General features: G+C 36.4%; 1 protein-coding gene across 1 annotated transcript in view; it reads right to left on the reverse strand.

Annotated features, from left to right (window-relative positions):
• The window catches only part of MSRB3 (methionine sulfoxide reductase B3), a gene marked incomplete at its 5' end in the record, with an annotated part of 159,970 nt that overhangs the window by 88,403 nt on the left and 48,542 nt on the right, over positions 1–23,025 (reverse strand). The window contains 2 exon segments of the mRNA XM_082422869.1: positions 20,981–21,058; positions 22,682–22,790. Coding sequence (XP_082278995.1) covers positions 20,981–21,058; positions 22,682–22,790 — 187 coding nt within the window.

The raw sequence follows: 23,025 nt of genomic DNA on the forward strand, positions 1-23,025 counted from the left end.
CTGCTATGTGAAGAATTAACTACAATGGAACAACAACCAAAGCAGAGAATCCACCTAGCACCCAGATCTTGGTTTTTAATACCATTCTCTAATAAAAGGAACCAGGGCCCCTTGGAGAAATAGCTGATTCTAGGACTGGCGCAGGAAATATATAAGATAAGCCTGGAGTATCAAGTAGTGCCAGAAAGTAAGTGACGGCTCAAAAATAAACAAGCAAACAAACAAAAAACCCTACATTGATGGAGATATGTGAAAGGGACATAGGAGCCAACTGAAAGGCTCCCAATAACCAAAGTTGGAACAATATGAGCAACAAAATAAAGTAGTATTGGATTGTAACCCAAAGTATAAAATAAATATCCATGAGTCCATATTGATACAAACACATGATTGACTAAATAAAAAATGAGAAAAAAAGGCACAAATCTCCCTTGCAGAAGAATTCCAAATAATTTACTCTGCCCTCAAGATGGGACGCATAACTCCCCATTCCTTAAGTGTGGGCTGTGCATAATATCTTCCTTCCAAAGAGCACAGTATGAGAAGGGGGAAAAAAAGAGTAACTTCACAGGGGGAACCCCAATAAATGCTACCTCAGCCATGTGACCAAGTTCAATATCAAAAATGATGTCATGTTGACAGTATGTACCCTTGAAATGATGTGATGAAACTGTCTCTTCACCTCTGTGATCTTCCTCCCCAAAACCCATAACCTCAGTGTAATCATGAGAAAAACATCAGACAAATTCCAATAGAGGGGCATCCTACAAAATAACTGACGAATAGTCCTTCAAATTGTAAAGGTCATCAAAAATAAGGAAAGTCTGAGAAACTATTACAGCCAAGGGAAGCCTAAGGGGAAGTGATGACTGAATGTTATGTGGTATCTTGATAGGATCCTGAAACAGACAAAGGACATTAGGGGAAAAATAAGGAAATCTGAATAAAGTATGGACTCTAGTTAATAAAAATGTATCAATATTAGTTCATAAATTATAACAAATATACTATACAAATGTAAGATATTAATAGGGGAAACTAAGCAAGGGAGTATATGGGAACTCCGTACAATCTCCTCAATTTTTCTGCAAATCTAAAACTGTTCAAAAATAAAGTCTATTAAGAAAAAAAACCAGAGCAGAGAGACCATCACGCTAGTTCAGGTGAAAGATGATAAAGACGAAGATGAAGCAGTGGATGTGGTGAGGAGTTAGATTCAGAACATATTTTGAAAGTGCACAGCACAAAATATGTTGGTAGATTAGATATGGAGGGTGAGGGAAAGAGAATAATCAGGGATGACTCTTGGGGTTTTTTGATCAAGTAACTGGATAATTAATAGTACCTTTACTTAGGGGACTTCCCTGGTGGTGCAGTGGTTAAGAATCCGCCTGCCAATGCAGGGGACGCGGGTTCGAGCCCTGGTCCAGGAAGATCCCACGTGCCATGTAGCAACCAAGCCTGTGCACCACAACTACTGAGCCTGCGCTCTAGAGCCCGCGAGCCATAACTACTGAGCCCATATGCCACAACAGCTGAAGCCCACGTGCCTAGAGCCTGTGCTCCGCAAAAAGAGAAGCCACTGCTGTGAGAAGCCCGCGCACCGCAACGAAGAGTAGCTCCCGCTCGCCGCAACTAGAGAAAGTCTGTGCACAGCAACGAAGACCCAACGCAGCCAAAAAATAAATTAATTAATTAAAAAAAAATAGTACCTTTACTGAATATATGGGGGAAAATGAGAGAAGAGTAGATTTTGCTGCTTCTGAGTCATTCTGCTACCACTATTTCTTGCTAATTCCTGATTTATTCTTGTGAGCTGGTAGGATCAATGAGAATGTTTCAAGCTGTATGGTCCCACACGGATCTCAGATTAGTATAATTTTATTGTATTTTTTTAATCTTAAAGATACTAAAAGCATGATTTATAATAGAAAAGTATATAACTGCCTTAAAAAGAGATGATACAAAATGTCTCTTGACCTAATTTGGGGACAAAACTTCATATTAAATCACTGGTTCCTTAGGCCCAAATCAATGAGTCTGGAAGATGTATGATTATATCAAGCTTTTAAAAAGCACAGATTAGTCTGGAAATCTGTACTCTTAAATTCTCCAGATGATCTTGAGAACTACTGACCTGGATGGCATCCCTTAAAACAAAGAATATTTCTCCTATTTAAAATAACAAAGCATCCCACTTTTCTAATGATTTAAATTTGTATCTATTCATTATTTCCAAAATAAGTTTCTGCCCAATAAGGAAGTAAAAAAATTCCCATCACAGATTGTTGTGCAACACTACTATAAAGTTGTTTGTGGGAAGCACTGAACTAAGCACCAAAAAAGTGAAAAATCTGTCAGAAAAGATCCAGTCCCAGAGCAGAAAATGATACATTTGCCACTTTCTTGGTGAACTTATTAAAAACATTCGATTACACAGCTATTGTTTCTGGCCACATGAATCAAATGATAAAACCACAGATTTCATGGTTTACTCAGACTAGGCTAGCAAATTAAAAAGATTCATCACTAAAGAGATGTGTCTTGTGTGGTCAGTAAATTTACACTCCATTAAACCTCCAAGCAAAAATAATACGAAAGACAAAGATTCAATATCAAGACGCTTTCCTTCGAATCTGGAAACCATGAACAGTTCACTAGGAGATCTGAACTTTCATTGAGTCATAGTCAGGAGCAATTATGGAGTGCTCATTATGTGCAGAGCACTCTATTTTAAGGAAGAGGTCCTGTTTAAAGTAGCCATAATTCAGCCCATAAAGCCCTTTATAGTTAAAGATCAACAGTGTGAACCTCAACCAGGAGCAAATGGGTAGCTGGTTCATACTGAAGGATGCGGGTGTAATTTGGTCAGTGCTGCTCAGCTTCAGTTGAATGGGCCTTTGCAGTTTGTGTGAATTCCACCTTCTGGGTGGTCTTCCAGAGCAATCTCAAAGAGGGCACACCACAGAGGTACTGGAGTTAATTTATGCTTATGTAGACTATGAGTCATGCAACAGCCATTAACACTAGATACTTAAGTGAGCACATAGAAGTAAAACGTGCAAATCTCCATCAGCATAGGGCCAACTTTCCTTAGGGTAAAAAAATTGCAACTAGAATGACCACTAAAAAACAAATCAGGACACAAATGAACAAAAGTATAGTCTGTTCCAAGTACAATGCAAGATAATAAAGACAAAATATAAATAGCAGGGACTTCCTTCGTGGTCCAGTGCTTAAGAATCTGCCTCCAACGCAGGGGACACGGGTTCGATCCCTGGTCGGGGAACTAAGATCCCACATGCTGCAGAGCAACTAAGCCTGCGAGCCACAACTATGGAGCCCGCACACCACAACTAGAGAAGCCCATGCGCTGCAACGAAGATCCCACGTGCAGCAACTAAGACCCGAGGCAGCCAAATTAATTAATTAATTAATTAAAAAATATATATATATATATAAATAGCAGAAGGAATCATAGGTTACAGCCAGCTAATCCATGATCATGAAATATAGGAATGATAAGTCAAATATAGTTACCTGTTTTGACTTAGACTCTCCTTTCCTTTGTCTACTCACTGGTAGTGGCACAATGCCTTAAGTGTTCAAAGAGTGCAAACAACAGCAACGAATAAGAGCTGTCATGTATGGAACTCCTACTTCACAGCAAGCATCCTTAACACTTACACACAAGCAAAGAGCCTAGCTGATCAAAAAAACTGAACATTAAAAACGTTATGTCGTAGATGGACAATTATTAATCTAAAGAAATTTATTTTACCTATCGCCCAGAAAGGTAAGGAGAAAAGTTAATCTTCTTTTCTACAGTTTATTCTACCTGTTCTTTAAATCTCTTTCCCTCATTTCTAATACCTTAAATATATCCCACTTTACAACTTTCTTCAATTTATCAAAAAAAAAAAAAATTTCCCTTGAGTTTGCTTTCCGTCCAGTCATAAGGGGTTAGCCTCAAATTCCTATTTTAACTATAATGACACAACTATGATGACTGTGTTTTCTGGGATTATTCCAACTTCAAATATTTTATCACATTATCTCCACTTCAGCTTGTGGTTTGAAAACATGAGACTGTATCCTAAAATCTCCACAATCTTGTTTTCACTACTACTTCCACCAAAATTATTCTCTAACATTGCCAAACCCAATGACTGGTTCTTATTCTTCTGAGTCTCGGCACCACTTCATAGCCTAGTTCATCCCATCCATGATATCTATACATCCAACCTGGGCCTTCATACTAAACTTAAATATCTTCCTGTCTACTTTGGCATTTCCCGATGTGTGTGATTTATCAGTAACGTTAGCCTCACAGTCTGTTCCTCAGTTAAGAATAGATATTGTGGTCAAAAATTTTCGGAAATGCTACATACAATATTCTACTCCTCAAGCTCTACAATGAACATTAGTGAATTGTGCACTCCTTGATTTTTATGATGAAGCAACCATTTGACTCATTTTTACTCAGTGTTTCCCAATAAGCAATCTTGTTTCATTCATCAATAGAACTCTTATTTTATTTTTTGATGGAAGACATATTAACACGTTGTGGAGCTACTATAAGGTAGGAGTAGTATTCTGATGAAACAAATACTCCATAGCACATACTTTGGGGAATACTGATGTACCTGAAATTTTAGGTTAAAACCTGAAATCTATCAGGCTTCCAAAACTGAATTCATCACCTTTCCTCCCAAGCCAGGTGTTAAACATCAAATTAATTTCTAGTAACAGCTTTTTCACCAATCTCGTATTCAGACAGTTGATAAATCTTTTCAGCTCTTACTGTCTGTTGTCTGTAGTTTTCTTTCCCCTCCCATACATCATCCTATTGACATCACCCTAAGGCAAATCTTCCTTAAGCCTCATCTAGACTCATGGTAACCAATCATAAGAATTAGAGGAGAGTTTAAAAACAAAAAAAAAAGGATTCTGGGCTCCACCACAGCCTTGCTATATCAGAATTTTGAGGGGAGAGGCTTGGGGTCTGTGATTCTAACGGACAGCCAGATTTGCAAACTGCTGAAGTAGACCATGAAGGTTCCATGACCCTTTTCTGCCTAAACTAAGCATATTCAGTTCTCTTTCCTCATCTCTTCAAGTGACATGATTTTGAGTCTCCTAACCATCAGTTGCTCTTTGTTGAATGTGGTCCATTTTGTCCGTAAACCTTTTAAAGCAAGGGTTTTATACTGAACCGCAGAGCACTCTGGATATAGTCGAGCCAACTTGTCAGAGAGTAGGACTATCAATTATCTATTGTCTCCTGGGTTTCTCTAGATCTGCCTTTATGCTGGACAAGCAAAATCATCTCCCTCTTCCATCCCCTGCAGCAAATTGCTACTTGTTATGATCAACACCAATCTGCAATAACCACTAGAATGTGAATCACCCAGCAAACAGATATAACTTCCAGAATTTTAAAGCGTTAACACCTAAAAGACCTCTGGTCTCTGTTCTAAGTAAGTGGCATGCCTCCCTTTCTCTACTGAACTTTAGCTCTGAAAACTGCAATTTATGCCAATCCTTACAATGTTTTAGAATCAATGTTCCACATTTACAGAGTGTTTTTTCCACTTACAAAACATTTCAACATTATCTGCTTAATCCCCCCAAAAGTTCTTGTGACATGGGTATTATCCTCATCTTACAAATGAGGAAATTAAGGCTCATAGAGGTTAAGTAGCTTATTCAAAATCACACACAGTAAGTGGGGAAAGTGGTGACTTTAACCTCATGTCTTGCACCTTAATCATAGCTTTCTCCACTTTAAAATCCAAGTATAGTCACTTGGCCATCATCAGAAAATTAGCACCAATTAACACCAGCGTGTGATAGCTACCAGATGGTGAATTACTAAGCAAAAAGAACAATCAACTAGAATCGGGGAGGAATTATAACATAATACAGGAGCTAAGGAGGGGTGCCTTTGGGGTCAGGCAGCCCTGAATTTGGGTCCTAGCTCCATCTCTGACTGCCATTGTTACTCTATCTCTGACTGCCATTACATGTCCTTTGTGAACTTTGATTTTCTATTTAGGTTACAAAGAATAAAGGAGACAATTTTCTTTAAAGTGCTTAGCATAATGCTTGGTACATGGTAAGTCTTCATTCAATGCTTTTTTTTTTAATACCTAATTCAAACGTGATAAACAGTTTATTAAAATAAGTCTGTTTGGAAATAAATACAAACCTTCTGACTTTGGGGTCCCATCTTTCATCAATTACCTCCAGATGTCTGGGAATAGGGCTATGTGAGGACTATAGGAAGACAGAAGATAGTCACGAGGAGGAAGAAAATTTGAAATGGTGCTTGAACTGGAGGCCAAGAGAAGGTAGGTGAATAGAAGGTTAGAGCTAAGTCTAAGCTCTCAGTGGCTGCCTTCCCTGGGTTATCATCGCCATTACCGGTCACTTAGGGATAAAAGAGAAAAAAAAAAAAAAAAGAAGCAACAACTTAGAAGGCAATGGGTAAAGTAGCTACTTGAGGTGTGAATAGATTATTAAATGGACAGAATTACATAATGTGGAATTACATTCCATTTCATTCTTTCAAATTATCACTGGGAAAAGGTAAATTTGGCGGTAAAAAGATAATTAATAGGGCCCTACTGTATAGCACAGGGAACTCTACTCAATACTCAGTAATGACTTATATGGGAAAAGAATCTAAAATGAGCGAATATATGTATATGCATAACTGATTTGCTTTGCTGTACAGCAGAAACTAACACAACATTGTAAATCAACTATACTCCAATAAAAATTTAAAAAAAGAAAAAGATTTAAAAAAAGAACAAAAATCACCAAACCCATGTTCAAGAGATAGAAATAAATAAATAAATAAATTGTTTAGTGTTTGTAACATTGAGTAAAGGTAATACTAATATTAAATATTTTTCTTATTACCCCCAAAAATACATGTTCACCTTTTAAAAAAAAAATTAAAAGGATAGATAAGAAAAAAAAAATCACCTACAATCCAACCACCCAGAGATAACTACTGTTAACATATGGAACATAACCTTCTAAACCGTTTTCATATATGTGGAAATACATGTATTTTACAAATACAGGGTCATATATAATTATTGTTTTGTAAACTTTTAAATTTGTTTTAAATTTCTTTCCAGATCACTAAATATTCTTTTGCAATATTATTTGAAATGCCATGTATATTTTCACTAGATAGTTTATTTAACTAGACCTCTATTTTGGATATTTATTTTTTTGCTATCATAAAAAGAGTGATTAAAAGCATTCTTGTGGCTTTATCTTTATGCATAAACATGACTTTTTAGCATAAATTCCTAGAAGTGTATTTGCTAGATTAATGGCATGCAGATTTCTAAGACTTTTGACATAGCTTATTAAACTGTCCAGAAGGTTACTACCAATTCACACTCTACCCAGCAGTGCTAATTTCCCAGACCTTGACCAACACTGGATTTGATGATATTGGAAATGTTCACTAATTTGATACATAAAGAACTATTCCTCCTTTTACTTCAATTTTTTATTACTAACTGGTGGATAATTTTCCCCTATGCTTATTATCTACATTTCTTATTTTGAAAAGTATCTGTTTATATCTTCTGCCCATTTTTCCAATGTTTGTCTTTCTCAGTTGATTTGAATATTTTCTGTCTGTCACATGAATTGCATATATATTTTGCCAGTTCGTTTGTCTACCAGTTTTTAAAATAGTGTTTTGATCTATAGAAATATAAAATATTTAGGTGGTCCAACCTAATATATCTTTTCTTTTTGATTTCTTCTTTGGGAATCTTGTTTAGAAAGGCTTACCTCACCCCAATGTTATACAAAGTTCCCACTTATATTTTCCTCTAGGACTTGTAGGATCTTAATGTTAATATTTAAATTTTTTATTTAACCTAGACTTTACTGGAGTATAAGGCACTGGGTTGTAAGATATTGAGGGTGGGATCTAAATTTAGTTTTTAAATACTTTGCTGGTTGCCCCAACACTATTTATAGTATGTATTTCATTGATTCTATTGGGCACTTTTTATTTCAAACATGTTAACATCTCTGAAACCTGGATGCGTCTGTGATAAATAAACGTTTTACAATTTACTTCGCAGGTTTTCTTAGTGTTACTTGAAGTAATAAATCCTTTGATTAAGGGCTTCTTAGATTTGATAAAACATAGTATTTCCTTCTAATCGTATTTCACTACAAGTTTTCTTTTTTTAATTAAAGAATGCACTTTGAATTTTTATAAAATCTCTTCTGGGAATATACTAAAATGATCATATTTTCCCAAAGATGTCCCAGTACTGAACTATTTGTACATTCCTGAAATAAACCCTACTTTACCATGGCATATTACTTATTCAACACAGTGTTACGTTACTTTTTTCTTTTTAATTTTAGAATTTTATTTATTTTTTTATACAGCAGGTTCTTATTAGTTATCCATTTTATACATATCAGTGTATATATGTCGTTATATTACTTTTGCTAATACTTTATTTAAGATCCTTACATCTACTTTCATAAATCAGATTGGTCTATAGTTTTTCTTCATTTGTAATGTCTTTGTCACATCTTGGTTTTAGAGGTATGTTACATTTGTCAAAGAAGCTGATAAACTTTCTTCTATTTTCTGTGATTGATACAGTTTGTAATAGCACAGGAATAATGATTTTTTTTTCCTGTAAAAGTCTAAGCCGGTTTGTGATAACTCTCAATTTCTTCTAGAGTTACTGATCAATTCAATTATAATTCTTCTTTAGTCAGATTTTGTATTTTATTTTTAGAAAATTATGCTGAGATTTTAAATTTGTGAGAATAGGGTTATACACAGTATTCTCTTACATTAAAATATTTTTTTCCATATCTTTGGTTTTATCCCATTTTCATTCCTAGTTTTGAAACTATGTTCTTTTTTTCTCCCTTTCTTTCTTGATTAGACTTGATAGAAATGGTCCACTTTATTGGTCTTTTCTAAGATCAACATTTTGGATTTACTTAATTCTAATTTTTTATTTTTCAAGTTAATTTATCCAAGTCCTTTTAATATTTTCTCTTTGTCTTTGATTTTCATCAGATTGCCTGTGATGTGCCTAGATGTGGTTCTCTTTGTATTCAACCTGTTTCAGATTTGTAGCACTTTTTGAATCTGTGACTTGAGTTTTTTCCTCAGTTTGGGAAAATTCTATCTTCAAATGTTACTTCTTTCCTATTATCTTTTTCTTCTCTTTCTGTGACTCTAATATGTTAACCCTGAAACTGTGTATCTTGTATTATCTTTTCAATAACCTTACATTTTTTTGGCTCTCTTAGTTTCAGCCTGAATTTATTCTCCTGACCTGTTTTCTGTTCATTAATCCTGCATTCTTCTATGCTATTAAATATTATATGCTATTAAATTCATCTCATATGTTTATATTTAAGTTATTGCATTTTCAGCCCTAGAACTATTTTATTCTTTACAATAGATTCCTGTTCTGTGGTGAAATTCTCCATCTTGCCATCTATTTTCTTGAATATAGTAATCACAGTTTTTGGGGTTTTTCAAAATAAATTTATTTATTTATTTTATTTTTGGCTGCGTTGAGTCTTTGTTGTTGCATGCGGGCTTCTCTAGTTGTGGCGAGCGGGGGCTACTCTTCATTGCGGTGCGCAGACTTCTCATCGCAGTGGCTTCTCTTGTTACGGAGCACGGGCTCTAGGCACGTGGGCTTCAGTAGTTGCGGCACTCGGGCTCAGCAGTTGTGGCTCCCAGGCTTGAGCGCGCAGGCTCAGTAGTTGCGGCGCACGGGCTTAGTTGCTCCGCAGCACGTGGGCTCTTCCCAGACCAGGGCTTGAACCTGTGTCCCCTGTATTGGCAGGCGGATTCTCAACCACTGCACCACCAGGGAAGCCCTCACGGTTATTTTTAAAGTCTGTGCCTGATGACTTAAATATCTGGATATCTGGGCCATCTATAGACCTGTTTCTTTTGTCAATTTATTTCCATTGGTCCTTTACTTTGGTACGCCTGGTAATTTTTAATGAATGCCAGACATTGTCTATGAAAAATTGGACTCTGAATGATGATGATGTAAACTTCTTCTACAGAGGGTTTATCCTATCCTCTGATAGGCAGCTGGAGTGGGGAGGGGAACGAGGGAAAGATTACCTTAATCTAATCAGGGACTGAGCTCACTTGGGGTTGGGTTGCAGTTTTTGATAAATTTGGTCTACCCTTGATTTGTCCCCATTATGTTGGTGTGCAAAGCTCAAGGAGCCTACTGTTAAAATTTTGGGAACTTTGGGATCCAGTTGTTAAATACAGACATTATTAAAAACGAATTATGTAAACTTATAATTAAATAAGTTATATTAAAAACAAAGGTAATAAATACTCAAAATTCACGTCTAAATTTTTAACTAAATTTAACTGTTGTTATTTATATCTGCTGTATTTGAATTACAGAAATGCTACATAATGTTGTCACTACACAGCTCTTCCCAATTCCACGTTAAGTAATGTCACAGTTGTATCTTGAAATAGCCTATGGTGGAAGTATTTGTACCATAGAAATCAGTAAACACTACAAATCAGAGTTTGATTATTGTTTTGTAGACTGTCTAGATCAATTGTGATTTTGGCCCCCCTCTGCCCCCTCCCTGGGGTATTTGATAATACCTGGAAATATTTTTGTTTGTCACAATGGTGGGGGACAGGGCAGGGGAGAAGGAGCTACATCTATCTAGTGGACAGAGGTTAGGGATGCTACTAAACATCCTACAATGTATAGGGCAGCCTCTTACAACCAAGTATTATCCAGCCCAAACGTCAATAGTGCTGAGGCTGAGAAATCCTAGTCTGCTGGCACTTCTGCTTCTGATCGACTGGAATCTTTACCTTTCTTCCCTTGCCTAGAATTGGCAAATGCCTTGAGGAAAAAGGAGGCCATTTTATCCCAGTTTATTTTGTTGTTCTTGCTGTGCTTTTTCTAGCATTTTGAGTCACTATTTAGTTCAGTTATTTTTAATCTTTCTTATACTTAATAAACATGTTTGACTATGAACTTTTCTTCTGATACAGCTTTCGGTAGCTGACACTGTTTATTTTCACTTTTTGCTCTTTTCAATGTTTCCTTGTAAAAGATCCCAGCCATAGACATTTCCATCTCTCCCTTAGTTGAAATCGGTGTATCTTTGCAGTTGCAAGCAATGCTATTGCTGAAATAAGCATCCACTAAAATTAAATTCCGTGGGTGGTCCATAGAAGCTACTTTGGAAAGTGTGGTAGGGGATAATAATTTAGAAACTCCATAACCAAGTATTTATTTATACTTCCACCATTCCAGTATCAACTTGAATCATTTAACTCTGCGGTTACTCTTGATTTACTGGAATTAAACCATTTATTTAACAAATAATTAAGTAGCCTGGATATGCAAAGTTTTTTGCCCCTGCACGGGGTGCGGATGTGGGTTACAAAAATTCTGCCATGACGTATTTTCTCAAGAAGTTTCTAGCTTCTAATGTATTAAAACTATCAGTTACTCATCTAAGTTCCATTATTTGGGGAATTTAGAATACAGACTAAATTTTTTAAAAAATTATTGGACAGAAACCTGCTTAATTTTAGATTTGCGGCTGCTTATACTTTACCATGTAAATTTATTTAAAGCTGCACAGTTTTCACAAACCTTACTTTATAATTATATCTTTATATCTTTTTAAACTATTTTTTAATTGAAGTAGAGTTAATTTACAATGTTGTGTTAGTTTCAGGTGTACGGCAAAGTGATTCAGTTATACATATATATATATATATATGTACATCTGTTCTTTTTCAGAGTCTTTTCCATTGTAGGTTATTAATACAAGATATTGACAATAGTTCCTTGTGCTATATCGTAGGTCCTTGTTGTTTATCTATTTTATATATAGCAGTGTGTATATGTTAATCCCAAACTCCTAATTTATCTCCCCCCACCACTATCCCCTTTGGTTAAGCATGAGTTTGTTTTCTATGTCTGTGAATCTGTTTCTGTTTTGTGAATAAGTTCATTTGTATCAGTTTTTTAGATTCCACATATAAGTGATATCATATGATATTCGTCTTTGTCTGACTTATTTCACTTAATATAATAATCTCTAGGTCCATCCATGTTGCTGCAAATGGCATTATTTCATTCTTTTTTATGGCTGACTAATATTCCATTGTATATATGTGCCACATCTTCTTTATCCATTCATCTCTCAGTGGACATTTAGGTTGCTTCCATGTCTTGGCTATTGTAAATAGTGCTGCTGTGAACATTGGGGTGCGTGTATCTTTTCTAATTATAGTCCTGTCCAGATATATGCCCAGGAGTGGGATAGCAGGATCATGCGGTAACGCTATTATTAGTTTTTTGAGGAACCTCCATACTGTTTTCCATAGTGGCTGCACCAATTTACATTCCCACCAACAGTGTAGGAGGGTTCCCTTTTCTCCACATCCTCTCCAGCATTTATTGTTTGTAGATTTTGTGACGATGGCCATTCTGACAGGTGTGAGGTGATACCTCACTGAAGTTTTGATTTGCGTTTCTCTAATAATTAATGATATTGAGCATTTTTCATGTGCCTTTTGGCCATCTGTATGTCTTCTTTGGAGTAATGTCTAGATCTTATACCCATTTTTTTATTGGGTTGTTTGTTCTCTTTTTATATTAAGCTGTATGAGCTGTTTGTTCTTTATATCTTTTATAGCATCTTTGTGTGATTATTTCATTTGGTACAGTAGTGCTATGAGCTAGAAAGGGTTGATGTTATTCTCACCATTTTACAGATGAGAAAAATGAGATGGAATGTTTAAGTAACTTGCTTATGGTTATACAGCAAGTCCATGCTGGAACTTTACAAAACTTTATTTCCACTTGGTACTCTGGATGGTTTCTGCACTTTTCTTTGATAACGTAATGTGTTAGGTCACTTATCCATGTATAAGACCCATTGAAGACATGTCTCTGAGTGAAAATTTATGCAATTCTTATTGAATTGATGACCATGTTTCGAAAAAAGTATTATTCATTTATAAGAAGAGCAGCTTTGTGGACTGCCTCAGAAGTACAGGATAAAACTTGTACATTATTTTTTATAAGCTGTCTTTAAATAATTTCAAAGTCTGTGAACTGGAATAACATGTGCATTGATTTTCTGATGCATGTTTATATAAACAAGATAAATTTACATGAATTATAGTTAAAAAAATTTTGCCTATTATGTTTCCCAATTTATTCTATCCATTCTAATTCACTAAGAAAAATCTAAGTTATTTCTGTCTACATCTGAAAAATTAACTAAAGAAGTAGGATTGTAGTTTAGGAAATACAAGGCAAGATTGCTCTTTCCCCACTTTTCTTCCCCCAAAACACACATATATATACACAAATACTCATATACGCAGTTTCAACTATCCAGGGATTTTATGTGTAGTTATTGCTTCAATTTTTCTATATGTGGGTATATAGTTTTTATTTAGAGAAATGCGGTTATAATTACCTTTGCAAACTGTTAAACTTTGAATCATGCCTTACTATAGTTTTCCAGTTTCTCAAAATGGAGTTGTTCTTTCCTTTATTTTATGCTATGTTTTTATACTATTTATGTTTTTCTTTTCTTTCTTTTTTCTGATGGTTTAATGAGTCAGGCACTAACAATGTTTTTCGCTCCCTATCTTTGCCAGTAGCTCCAGGAAGTACTTTTCTTTCAATCTAGCTGTTGTCTCGCCCTGAGCTTTCAGATGAAATGAAGACAGAAAAGTACCTCCCTATGTTACAGATTCTTTTTCTATAAATCACTGTATGTGGGGACAAGACAGGAAGGTCAATGGAATGAGAGAAGTCAATTTTGTATACTCTTCAAAATAATATATGAGTTATTTAGATATAACAAAAGCTTAAGTCACTACTCAGAAATCTCGTTCATTTCATAATGGTTTCATTGTACTGGAAAGCTTACTTTTTTATGGATTTAAAATGAGGTGAAGGGCAATTCAGCTCTTTTAAATTCAAGTTAAACGTACTTTGTTAAAGGTTAAGAAACATTTGCTAGAATTATGAGCAATTTCCAGCTAGTGTTCCATAAAAAGAAAGCTTGAAGTTAAGTTCATGTTACTCTCCCTAGTAGAATTCCATAGTGACTGGAATGGTTTATGAGTAACTATCATATGGATAGGGAAAGAGTTGGAAAAATAGGATTTGAATAGAAAGTAAGGATGGAAAACTCCATCTCTCCTTCCCCCTTCTCCTCCCCCTCCCTGCTTTCACGTCTGCCCACCTCCCACACACACACACACACACACACACACATACACACACACACACACAAAACACTGTACCAGAAGGGAAAAAGCTTATGTTGAAAGTATCCTTTAGTGGTAAATGGAACAGTATAGTTGAGTAAATTGTGTGTGGCATTGAACTGGAATTTCTTCAGTGAAAGAGCTTATGTTCTTAAAGAGCTGAAAAAGGGCTTAAATTTTCTAGTAGCCTGGAATAAAACTGCACAGGAGGCGCATGTGAAATGCAGCATGTGTGAATAGTTTTGCAGCAGAGTCCCATTTGAAATGTAGCAGCACAGCTGGAGCAGTGACTCATCACACTAACATCTACTGTTAACAGTCAGACTCTCTCTAGTAAAGCCTGCACTTTCTCACATTATAAGGAGCTTCTTAGGCTGTTGTGATAGTATGATACGTTCCCCAAACTTGGTCAGGCCCACTTGAACTTAACATTGTTGAATACCTGCCATATACTAGGCATTTTTCTGCATTTAGTTCTTACACCTGTTTGGTTTTATTTTCCCCATTTTATAGGTGATGAATTTGAGGTCACACATCTGGGCTAATATTCAACTGGTTCCACCAGTTGCTTTTAGCCCGTGCTCGTTTTGATTGTTTGATAAAAATGAAGATACAAAGAAATTTCAAGGTAGAAGGAAAGACATTTAAGATAGCTCATGTCAGGTGGCCTCAATTTTCTCAGAAAAGTAGGGAGAGAATTCAAAAAAAAAGTGGTAAAAATTTGGAACACAGCTACTTGAGAAAATGTAATGGGGGGTTAACAGTGAAAATAAAATGGCATTCCAATTTTAATAACTAGAATCCAGCCCATGAATCCAGCTGCTGCCCTACTTTACAGATGTTGCATGGCCTGATGGCTTCCTGAATACTGGCTACATCTTCCTGTCAGGATTCCAAGGGACTTCCCCAAGGGTAACAACCAGCCTGAAGCTGAGTTCTTCTTAATGATCTACCATGATGGAGCTATTCACTTTTGGTTCAGCCCTCCCTAGACTGGAATGGTCTTCAATTTTCAACTTAAATATTTACTATGACAAAGGCAAATTTTTTAAGGAATTGAGGTGTGTGTGCCTGTGTGTCTGTGTGTCTGTGTGTGTGTGTATGTGTGTTCCATTTGTTCCAATTATGCTGAGTAAAATAACCAGATTCGAGTGACCAAAACAAAATATTAAAACTTTATTTTCTTATAATTATTTAACTTTATTCTTTCCTAAAAGTTTGAGTGTTACCATTTTAAATCCATTTGTACACTGTATGTTCTTCACAAGACAATTATCCTCTCAGTTTCTTCATCTCTAAAACGTGTTGTTGTGAAGATTAAAGGAGTTCATATATATAAAGCACTTAGAACCATGCCTGGCAAGAGGTAAGTGCTATGTAAGTATTAGCTCTTGATTATTATTATTATTATTATTATTATTACCATTATTATTATCATCACCATCATTAGTGAACCTGTGTAAAATAAGCTATTAATTCAGTGCAAGGCCTTATTAGTAAATGTATAGAAAATAAAAACTATCCTATGTGGTTCTTGAAAGTCTTAAAATTATCAGGAGCTGATTACACATGGATAACGTTGAGGTTTATCAGCTAACAAGGAAAAAAGTTCCCACTGAAGCTGTAAAAGCCCTATTTCCTTCTCTTTTCAGCTCCAGAAATCTATCTTGTGAACTGTTACGGCTTAATTCCCATTTTCATCATGCTTTTGTCTTATTCAAAGTCTCTCCACAACCTGTCTCACAACGTTCAGACATGCATCTGATCAACAAACAAATATTTAGTGATTATTACATGCCAGGGACTAGAGGTATAAATACGACTAAGGCATGGCCTTGCAACTGTGGAGTTTACTTGCTAGTGGACAAACAGGCACATAAACAGATAATTACAGAACAAAGCAGGAAATGCAATGACGGAAGTGCATACAAGGTGCTATGGGAACAGAGATGAAGGACGCTAGAGTTCAACCCGGAAGTTTCAGATAGGGCTTCCTGGAGGAAAGGATGCCAAGGCTTAAAGAATTTCAAGCAGAAACTTAAGTGTTTTCTCTGGGATCCCAGGGCTTCCTTATTTGGTCCTTTTCAACCCTCCAGCCATTTCTCCATTCCTCCCAACATACCTTACCTCCCCACTCCTATTGGACCAGTGCAATAATTATGTCCTTGAAAAATCCAGTTTTGATCCTATCTCTAATTCCTCGTCTCATATGGCATTCTCTATCAGATATTCTCTGCCTGGTAAATCATCTCCTCCATGAAAACAGGCCTTACTTTGATGCAGTCGTATACCTTCCTATTACTCATGAAAGCATATCAAACAGTCATATTCAGATAGACATTAATGTTATTTTTCCACACTTTGTAATTGTTTATTGTGTTTTTCTTATCACTCCAACAAAACTATAAGCACCTTAAGGAAAAAAATAGTTCATAAGTTTATTTTGTTTCACAACACCTGGCAAAGGGTCAGCCAAAGCAAAGTACAAGATGTCAAAAATACTTACTGAATTAAATTATTTCACCAATGCCTTTTCTGGTTTATCTGATGTTCAACACATTCATTTCATGAAAGTTTAGAAGTGCAAATAACCAGAGGAGAGAACATTCTTACTTTTGTCAGTTAATTTACTAACTGAAAGTCAGTAGTATTATATGAGAAATAAACTAGCTTGGTAGAAGTTGTGAATGTGAAGAAAATGTGAACCATGGAATAAATTACACATTTGGTTTATAAAACAGCCTGTGAATAAGGTTCTTGTACTTGGTAAGCAGTAAAAAAGCAGTATATTGTTGAGAGGCAGTGTATTTAGGGTAGAGTACAAGTTTGAATGGCCTTTTTTGTAAGGAAGTATTACATATACATATATATATCAGTCAAGTAAATGATGAGAATTATACATATATGTGAATGCTGCATGCATGCACACACACACACACACACACACACACACACACAGAGTGTCAATAAGATAACAGAAATGGCAGTTGGGAAAACAACCTTTTCATAGCGCTAATGATGGGCATTTTTAAACTCAGCACTTCCTTCTTATTTCTTTTTATTTCTTATCTGTTTCCCTCCCACTGTTATTTCTCACATTGTTCCTCTGTGTAGTCTTTTCCGCCTCACTCCCTCCTCTCTAACAAACAAACACTCCACACACTTTCTCATTCACACTCACACACACGCACCTCAATTGTTTCCTACACTTTGTGTTCAAAGTACGAAACCAGCTACCTCCAGAGGGTGTCTGATAGTGCTGCCATTAATACACTAGACTACTGAGTGGTTTTCAAACTTTTGCTCACGAAACCCTAAAAGAATTTTGAAAAAAAACAGAGAGACTCTGTGCCAGTTACCAATTTATTTATTGCCTCTCACCTCTAAATCCATCTTCCTTGCCTGCTCTGCTAAAATGGATCTGGGACCTTTAAATATTTTTTTCTTTGTCAGCTAACATGATATTAAACCTTGTCAGTAGAGGGCACAGGAGAAGGACTGCAGGAGCAAGAGGTTCTTCCTTCCTGGTTTCAGCATGCTTTCTCAACAGGCTCCTTGCAGCGCGCCCGCGGCTTTGCAAGCATCTGGCTCACGCAGTGCATGCAGAGTCTCTATTTGCAGGCCCTGGCAACGTGGGCGGCTTCCCCAGCACCCAACTCCTTAGCATACGCAGCCTCTCCAGCCCCCAGCCCTTTTCACTGCTTCTCAGGTGACAGGCTCCCGTGGCTTCTCGGGAGCGAGGGGCAGCCTCCAGGGCACAGGAGTGAGCTGCATGTGGCGGCCAGCAGCCTCCCCGGCACTTTCCTCAGGTAGTTTTGCAGTGGAGCGCTCCCAGTGAGACACCTCCCAGCAAAGAGCTTTCCCCAGCACCCCGGAGGCGAGGTTTCTAGCAAATTCCAGAAGGCAGATTTCCAGAAAGTTACAACATCATGGCCCCAGTGACTCCTGTGCCATCAGCCCCAGAAAGGCTGGGCGGGGGGGGGGGGGCGGGTTGCAGGGAAAGCTCTTCCTTGGGCTCTATCTCAGCCCTAGGGGCCATGATAGCTTCCTATATTTGTTATCTTTGTATTCTTTAGAATTTCTATTTACTTCTTACTAGCCAATCCCTCATCACCATAATCCTCTGTCACACATAGTAATTCTCTACATTAAACTTTCCTGTTCAAATTACTGTGTGGCTTCTGTATCCATATTGGGTGCTGACTGATACACACTTCCTCATACATTTTAAAGTGACAGCTAAAATTTCTTATCAAAAATTTAAATAATTGAAAAAAGATAAATTATCTGGTGTTCTGTATATAGACATGTTTAAAATATATTTCCGTCAAAATCTTAGAGTGACATATCTAGATCAGTTAATGAGCGGGAGAAGTCCACCATATAACATAATTTGCAAAGTCAGTCCTCACTGTCCTGTCTATCAAGTAAATCAGACTTATTTCCTGTACACACACACACACACACACACACAAGACTTTCATTTAAAATTTTTGAATAAATATGTTGATACATGTTTTCATGACACACATCTCACTCAAGACTGGTAGAAAATGGATAGACGGACAACAGATGGAGAGACAGATAAGCAGACAGCCGGCAGGCAGACTGAGCCTTTCCAAGAGTAGTTTCAATACTTTTTTACCAGTTCAATATTTCTCAGTTTTGTTTTGTTTTTTTTGGCCTTGCTTTCATGGGTCTCTCCTTCAGAAGTAATGCCTTCCTGAACTGTCCTTTTGCTTGATGCCTTAAAGATTTTATCCTGTGACAACAAGTCATAGTAAAATTTGGGATGGGTGGAAGGTATGACATCTTTTGTGAAGTGGGAGAAGGGCGACTATGACAGAGGAGATTGGAAGGAAGACGTGGCCGACTACAGACTCTCTCAGACACAGACAGCAGTTTCAGGAAAGTGTATTGTATAGCGGTTGAGGACCAGAAAATTGCTTCCCTCAAAACTGTCCATGCCCTGTGGCCCCATGCCCTGTGGCCACCCAGGGTACAAGTTCTCCCGTATGAAGAAAGCAGCACCAGGACAAAGAATAGTGTATTCTACAATTAAGGCCAAAGCAGGGATATTGTTCCCCCTAGAACTGACAAGAAACCAAGTATGGAGAAGCACACTTTTTTTTTTTAAATATAGAATAAAAATATTAAACTATATTCCTTAAAAACTTAGAAAACAAAAGCTTTCCTTACAAGAATGCTAACGTTTCCTTTAGAGTCAATATCACATCAAATATGAAATCCTGAACCCCACCAGCACCTATGTTTGGATAAGGGTCTTGCTTTTACTATTTGTGACTCAAGATGTCACATGGGTTAAATCCTTCATTTACAGTGGTTCTGTTTCTTATTTAAAACAGTAAGTTTTCCTTAGATCCACTACTTTACTGAATCACATAATAGGGAAAGAAATGAAGAATCTTAAACAAAAAGCAAAGGAGATGTGGCCAATTTTTACCATTTGGGATATTAACAAGTTTAACATGGCTCAGCAACTATCTTAAGTGTTATATCAACTATTATGACACAAACTAAAGGTGTTGAAATATAAAGACGTGTGTTTTCTGAGAGGAAATGGGTGACAATTTGAAGGGCTGGTTTTTTTAACAGAAAGAATAAATACGTAAGAATTCAGAACAGATTCTCAACCAACACTAATGTGCAATAAGGTTTATGCAAGTTAAGAAAGGTTTTAAACTTAAAAAAATTTTTTTTCAAGGAAACTACTGTTTCCTGTTATTTCTGGGAAATCTGTAAATGCTAGTGTTTTCAAAAGGAAACATTTGTGGAGAGATATTAAGTATGTTTTACTTGCTACACATATCAGATTCTTGTTTGTTCATTTCCCCTAAGAAGTCTGTAATTCTGTTTTAAATAAATGACATTTACTCTCAATTAAGGTTTCTGTCTTTTTATTCCCCCAAATCAGCATCCCTATGGGAAGTATAGGGCTTCTAGGATTTTCTCCACCTACATAAATAAATTTTTAGTAAAAAGCTTTCTTTCTTGAATAAGATCCATAATCTCCAGAATACACTGTCTGAATTAACTATTCTGTTGAAAAAGTCTATGTACTGGCCTGTTTTATAGTAAACTATCGGGATCTTTAAAATAAAGATTCTGGATTAATGCAAAACTCAGAGTATGTAATTTACTTATATATGTATAAATATCTATTATAGTTCCCATTTTACTTTCAATACAGCTACTGCCCTTCATTGCAGAAGTATGAATAATCAACTTGGTGGATATTATTCAATCTGAAGGATGCACATAGAGAACTTCCATCATGGTCAAATAAATAAATTTAGGGCCATCACTTGATGACAGAAAAATCAATAAATACATAGACATTTCTACGTTCACCAAAATCTCTTTTATAGCTCTGCTAAGCACCATGGTTACTAAGATGAACAAGTTAACGTTAGATATTTTAAAGATCCAAATAACGAGAAATCAGCCAGTCTACCAAACTGGTAGTTTATCATGAAAGTCAATAATTACTTTTGTTTTGTGGGGGGGGAAATAGAAAAATTAGAAATAAGAAAATTTAGTAATGGAAAGATTCTAATGTGAACAGACAATACCAAGTTTGTTGCCATATGTGATTTGTCCATATCCATAGGTTTTTAACATACTTACTTGAACAATGGAGTTCCACAAACAACACATTTATATATTCCAGGATCTTTGTGATGTGTATATTCTCCTTCGAAGGCACTGATGCACAATAAACAGAGCATAAAAAAATTAATTAAACAAGTTAGCATTACTTCTTATAGAACATATTTGCTTAAAATACATTTTTCTAAGAAAACTTTCAAGGGCTTTTTGTCCTAAAATGAGAACAGACCAAACATATGGAAATCTGAACATTACTAATACATTTCAAATCTGTATAATAAAATGTGCATATAACAACTCCAAACTAGTGCGGGTTAAATTTTTTTTTAAATCAGGCCATCTAGTTATGTAATGCTTAGAAAACTTTTTTTTCCTATTTAAAAAAAAAAAAAGCCTGTAGTTCAGATTCACACAAAACAACATTATTACATAAGATTTCTGCTACTCTACAGTGTCCAAGAGTATATACCAGAAAATGCAGAAGGGTCCAACACTTCCAGTGGAAGGAGTCTTATTTTTTGGTTTGAAAAGGAATATTGCAGCTTTAAGGGAATATTTTTCTAAGTTAACAATCTTAAAGGCTAGGAGGTCATTCAGCTAATACAAATCAGCTGTGCTAGCCCAACAAAAAGTCTGTGCTCTGCAGCTTGTTTTTATTATCCTTTCACCCTCTTTATGAGGTCCAATTTTTTTATAAACAGAATTTTTAAGAATGACCTAATCTCTAGTTGTTTGTGTGCATTAAATCATTTTGCTAGTCATGTACACAACAGGACGGGTAGACGTCCTGGACCAAGACCGAAGTCCATCGCTAACTCATTGTGCGGTAAAGGTGGACGTTGTCAGAGATTCAGCATTTGGTAAATTCAGTAAACAGTATATACTGTGACAGGAAGACAGTGTTGCCTATTAACAAAGACCCCACGTGTGGTAAAGAGCTCTTTCAGTTCATGAATGAAAACAAGAAGTTACATCATTAATAAATTTGGATCAGAGGTAAGTTACAGCCTTATGCCAAGCTCCATGGTATAAATTAGACAACAAAATGGTTGGACTTTGGCAAGTTACCTTTGAGCTGGAATCAGCTGAGAGAGACTTTATTCACTAAAAACAGTCTTGGAAGTGAACAAACTCTTTTTTCAGGACTTAGGGCAAACTTCCAAGGACCAAAGCCATGTGAGGGCAGTTATTGAAAATTTTTGACATTCCAACCACAAATGAGCCAATAAATACTTTCTCCACATGTGCTTCAAAAAGAAATTGGAGTGGGGTAGAAAGGAACTAAATTATGCTACCTTCTTTTTGCAGCCAAAACGTCTATACTTACAATGGCCACCTTCAAATTTTCAGTATCCTGGCAAAGTGCCATGTCCCTCATGGTTTTGCTTACTCTGATGTCTTCCCAAAAAATGTACCTAAATCGCTATTACTTCCACACATTTTGTAGTAAACTAGAAACAGGCCCTTAACAAAAGCCTTGTGACTTTACAAAAGATAGAGTGTTCATTAAATGGGGGAAAGAATAAATAAAACTTAGTCTTAACCTAAGCAATACCATTTTCAACCTTTTCAAGGATACTAATTTGTAGACTTTAGCAAATAAGTATAGAATCCTTTAAATTAAATGGCAAGGAAGAGGATTCAAAGGTGGGGAGGGGGGATAAGGAGGATGAAGAAAACTAGCTCTTGCTTAATGGCGTTTTCGTAAGCTCGCCTTACCTTTCGGTCCCTTTCTCCTGAGTGACATGGTACTGCTGGGGTGTTAGCCGCTTCCTCAGTTCCTGCTGGGAAAAGACCACCTTACAGCTCTTTTTATCCCTACATGACCCTGGAAAGAGAGAGGATGTGGGAGAAGGAGGACTTTTAGCTTGAATCCTAAATAACTGCTTTGGCTGGCCGTCACAGCACAGCTTCTGCAGTCACTTGTCAATGACCAGGCCAGTCCCTAACACACTAGACAAACTTACCTGAACTGCAGCTGGCTATTTCTTTCAGTTTAAAAAGAATGATATTCAAGATTCAGGTGATTCCACTGGAGCACTGACAATGTGCTACAGCCAAAG

Source organism: Balaenoptera physalus (genome assembly GCF_965194825.1).
Source record: "Balaenoptera physalus genome assembly, chromosome: 13".
Lineage (NCBI taxonomy): Eukaryota > Metazoa > Chordata > Mammalia > Artiodactyla > Balaenopteridae > Balaenoptera > Balaenoptera physalus.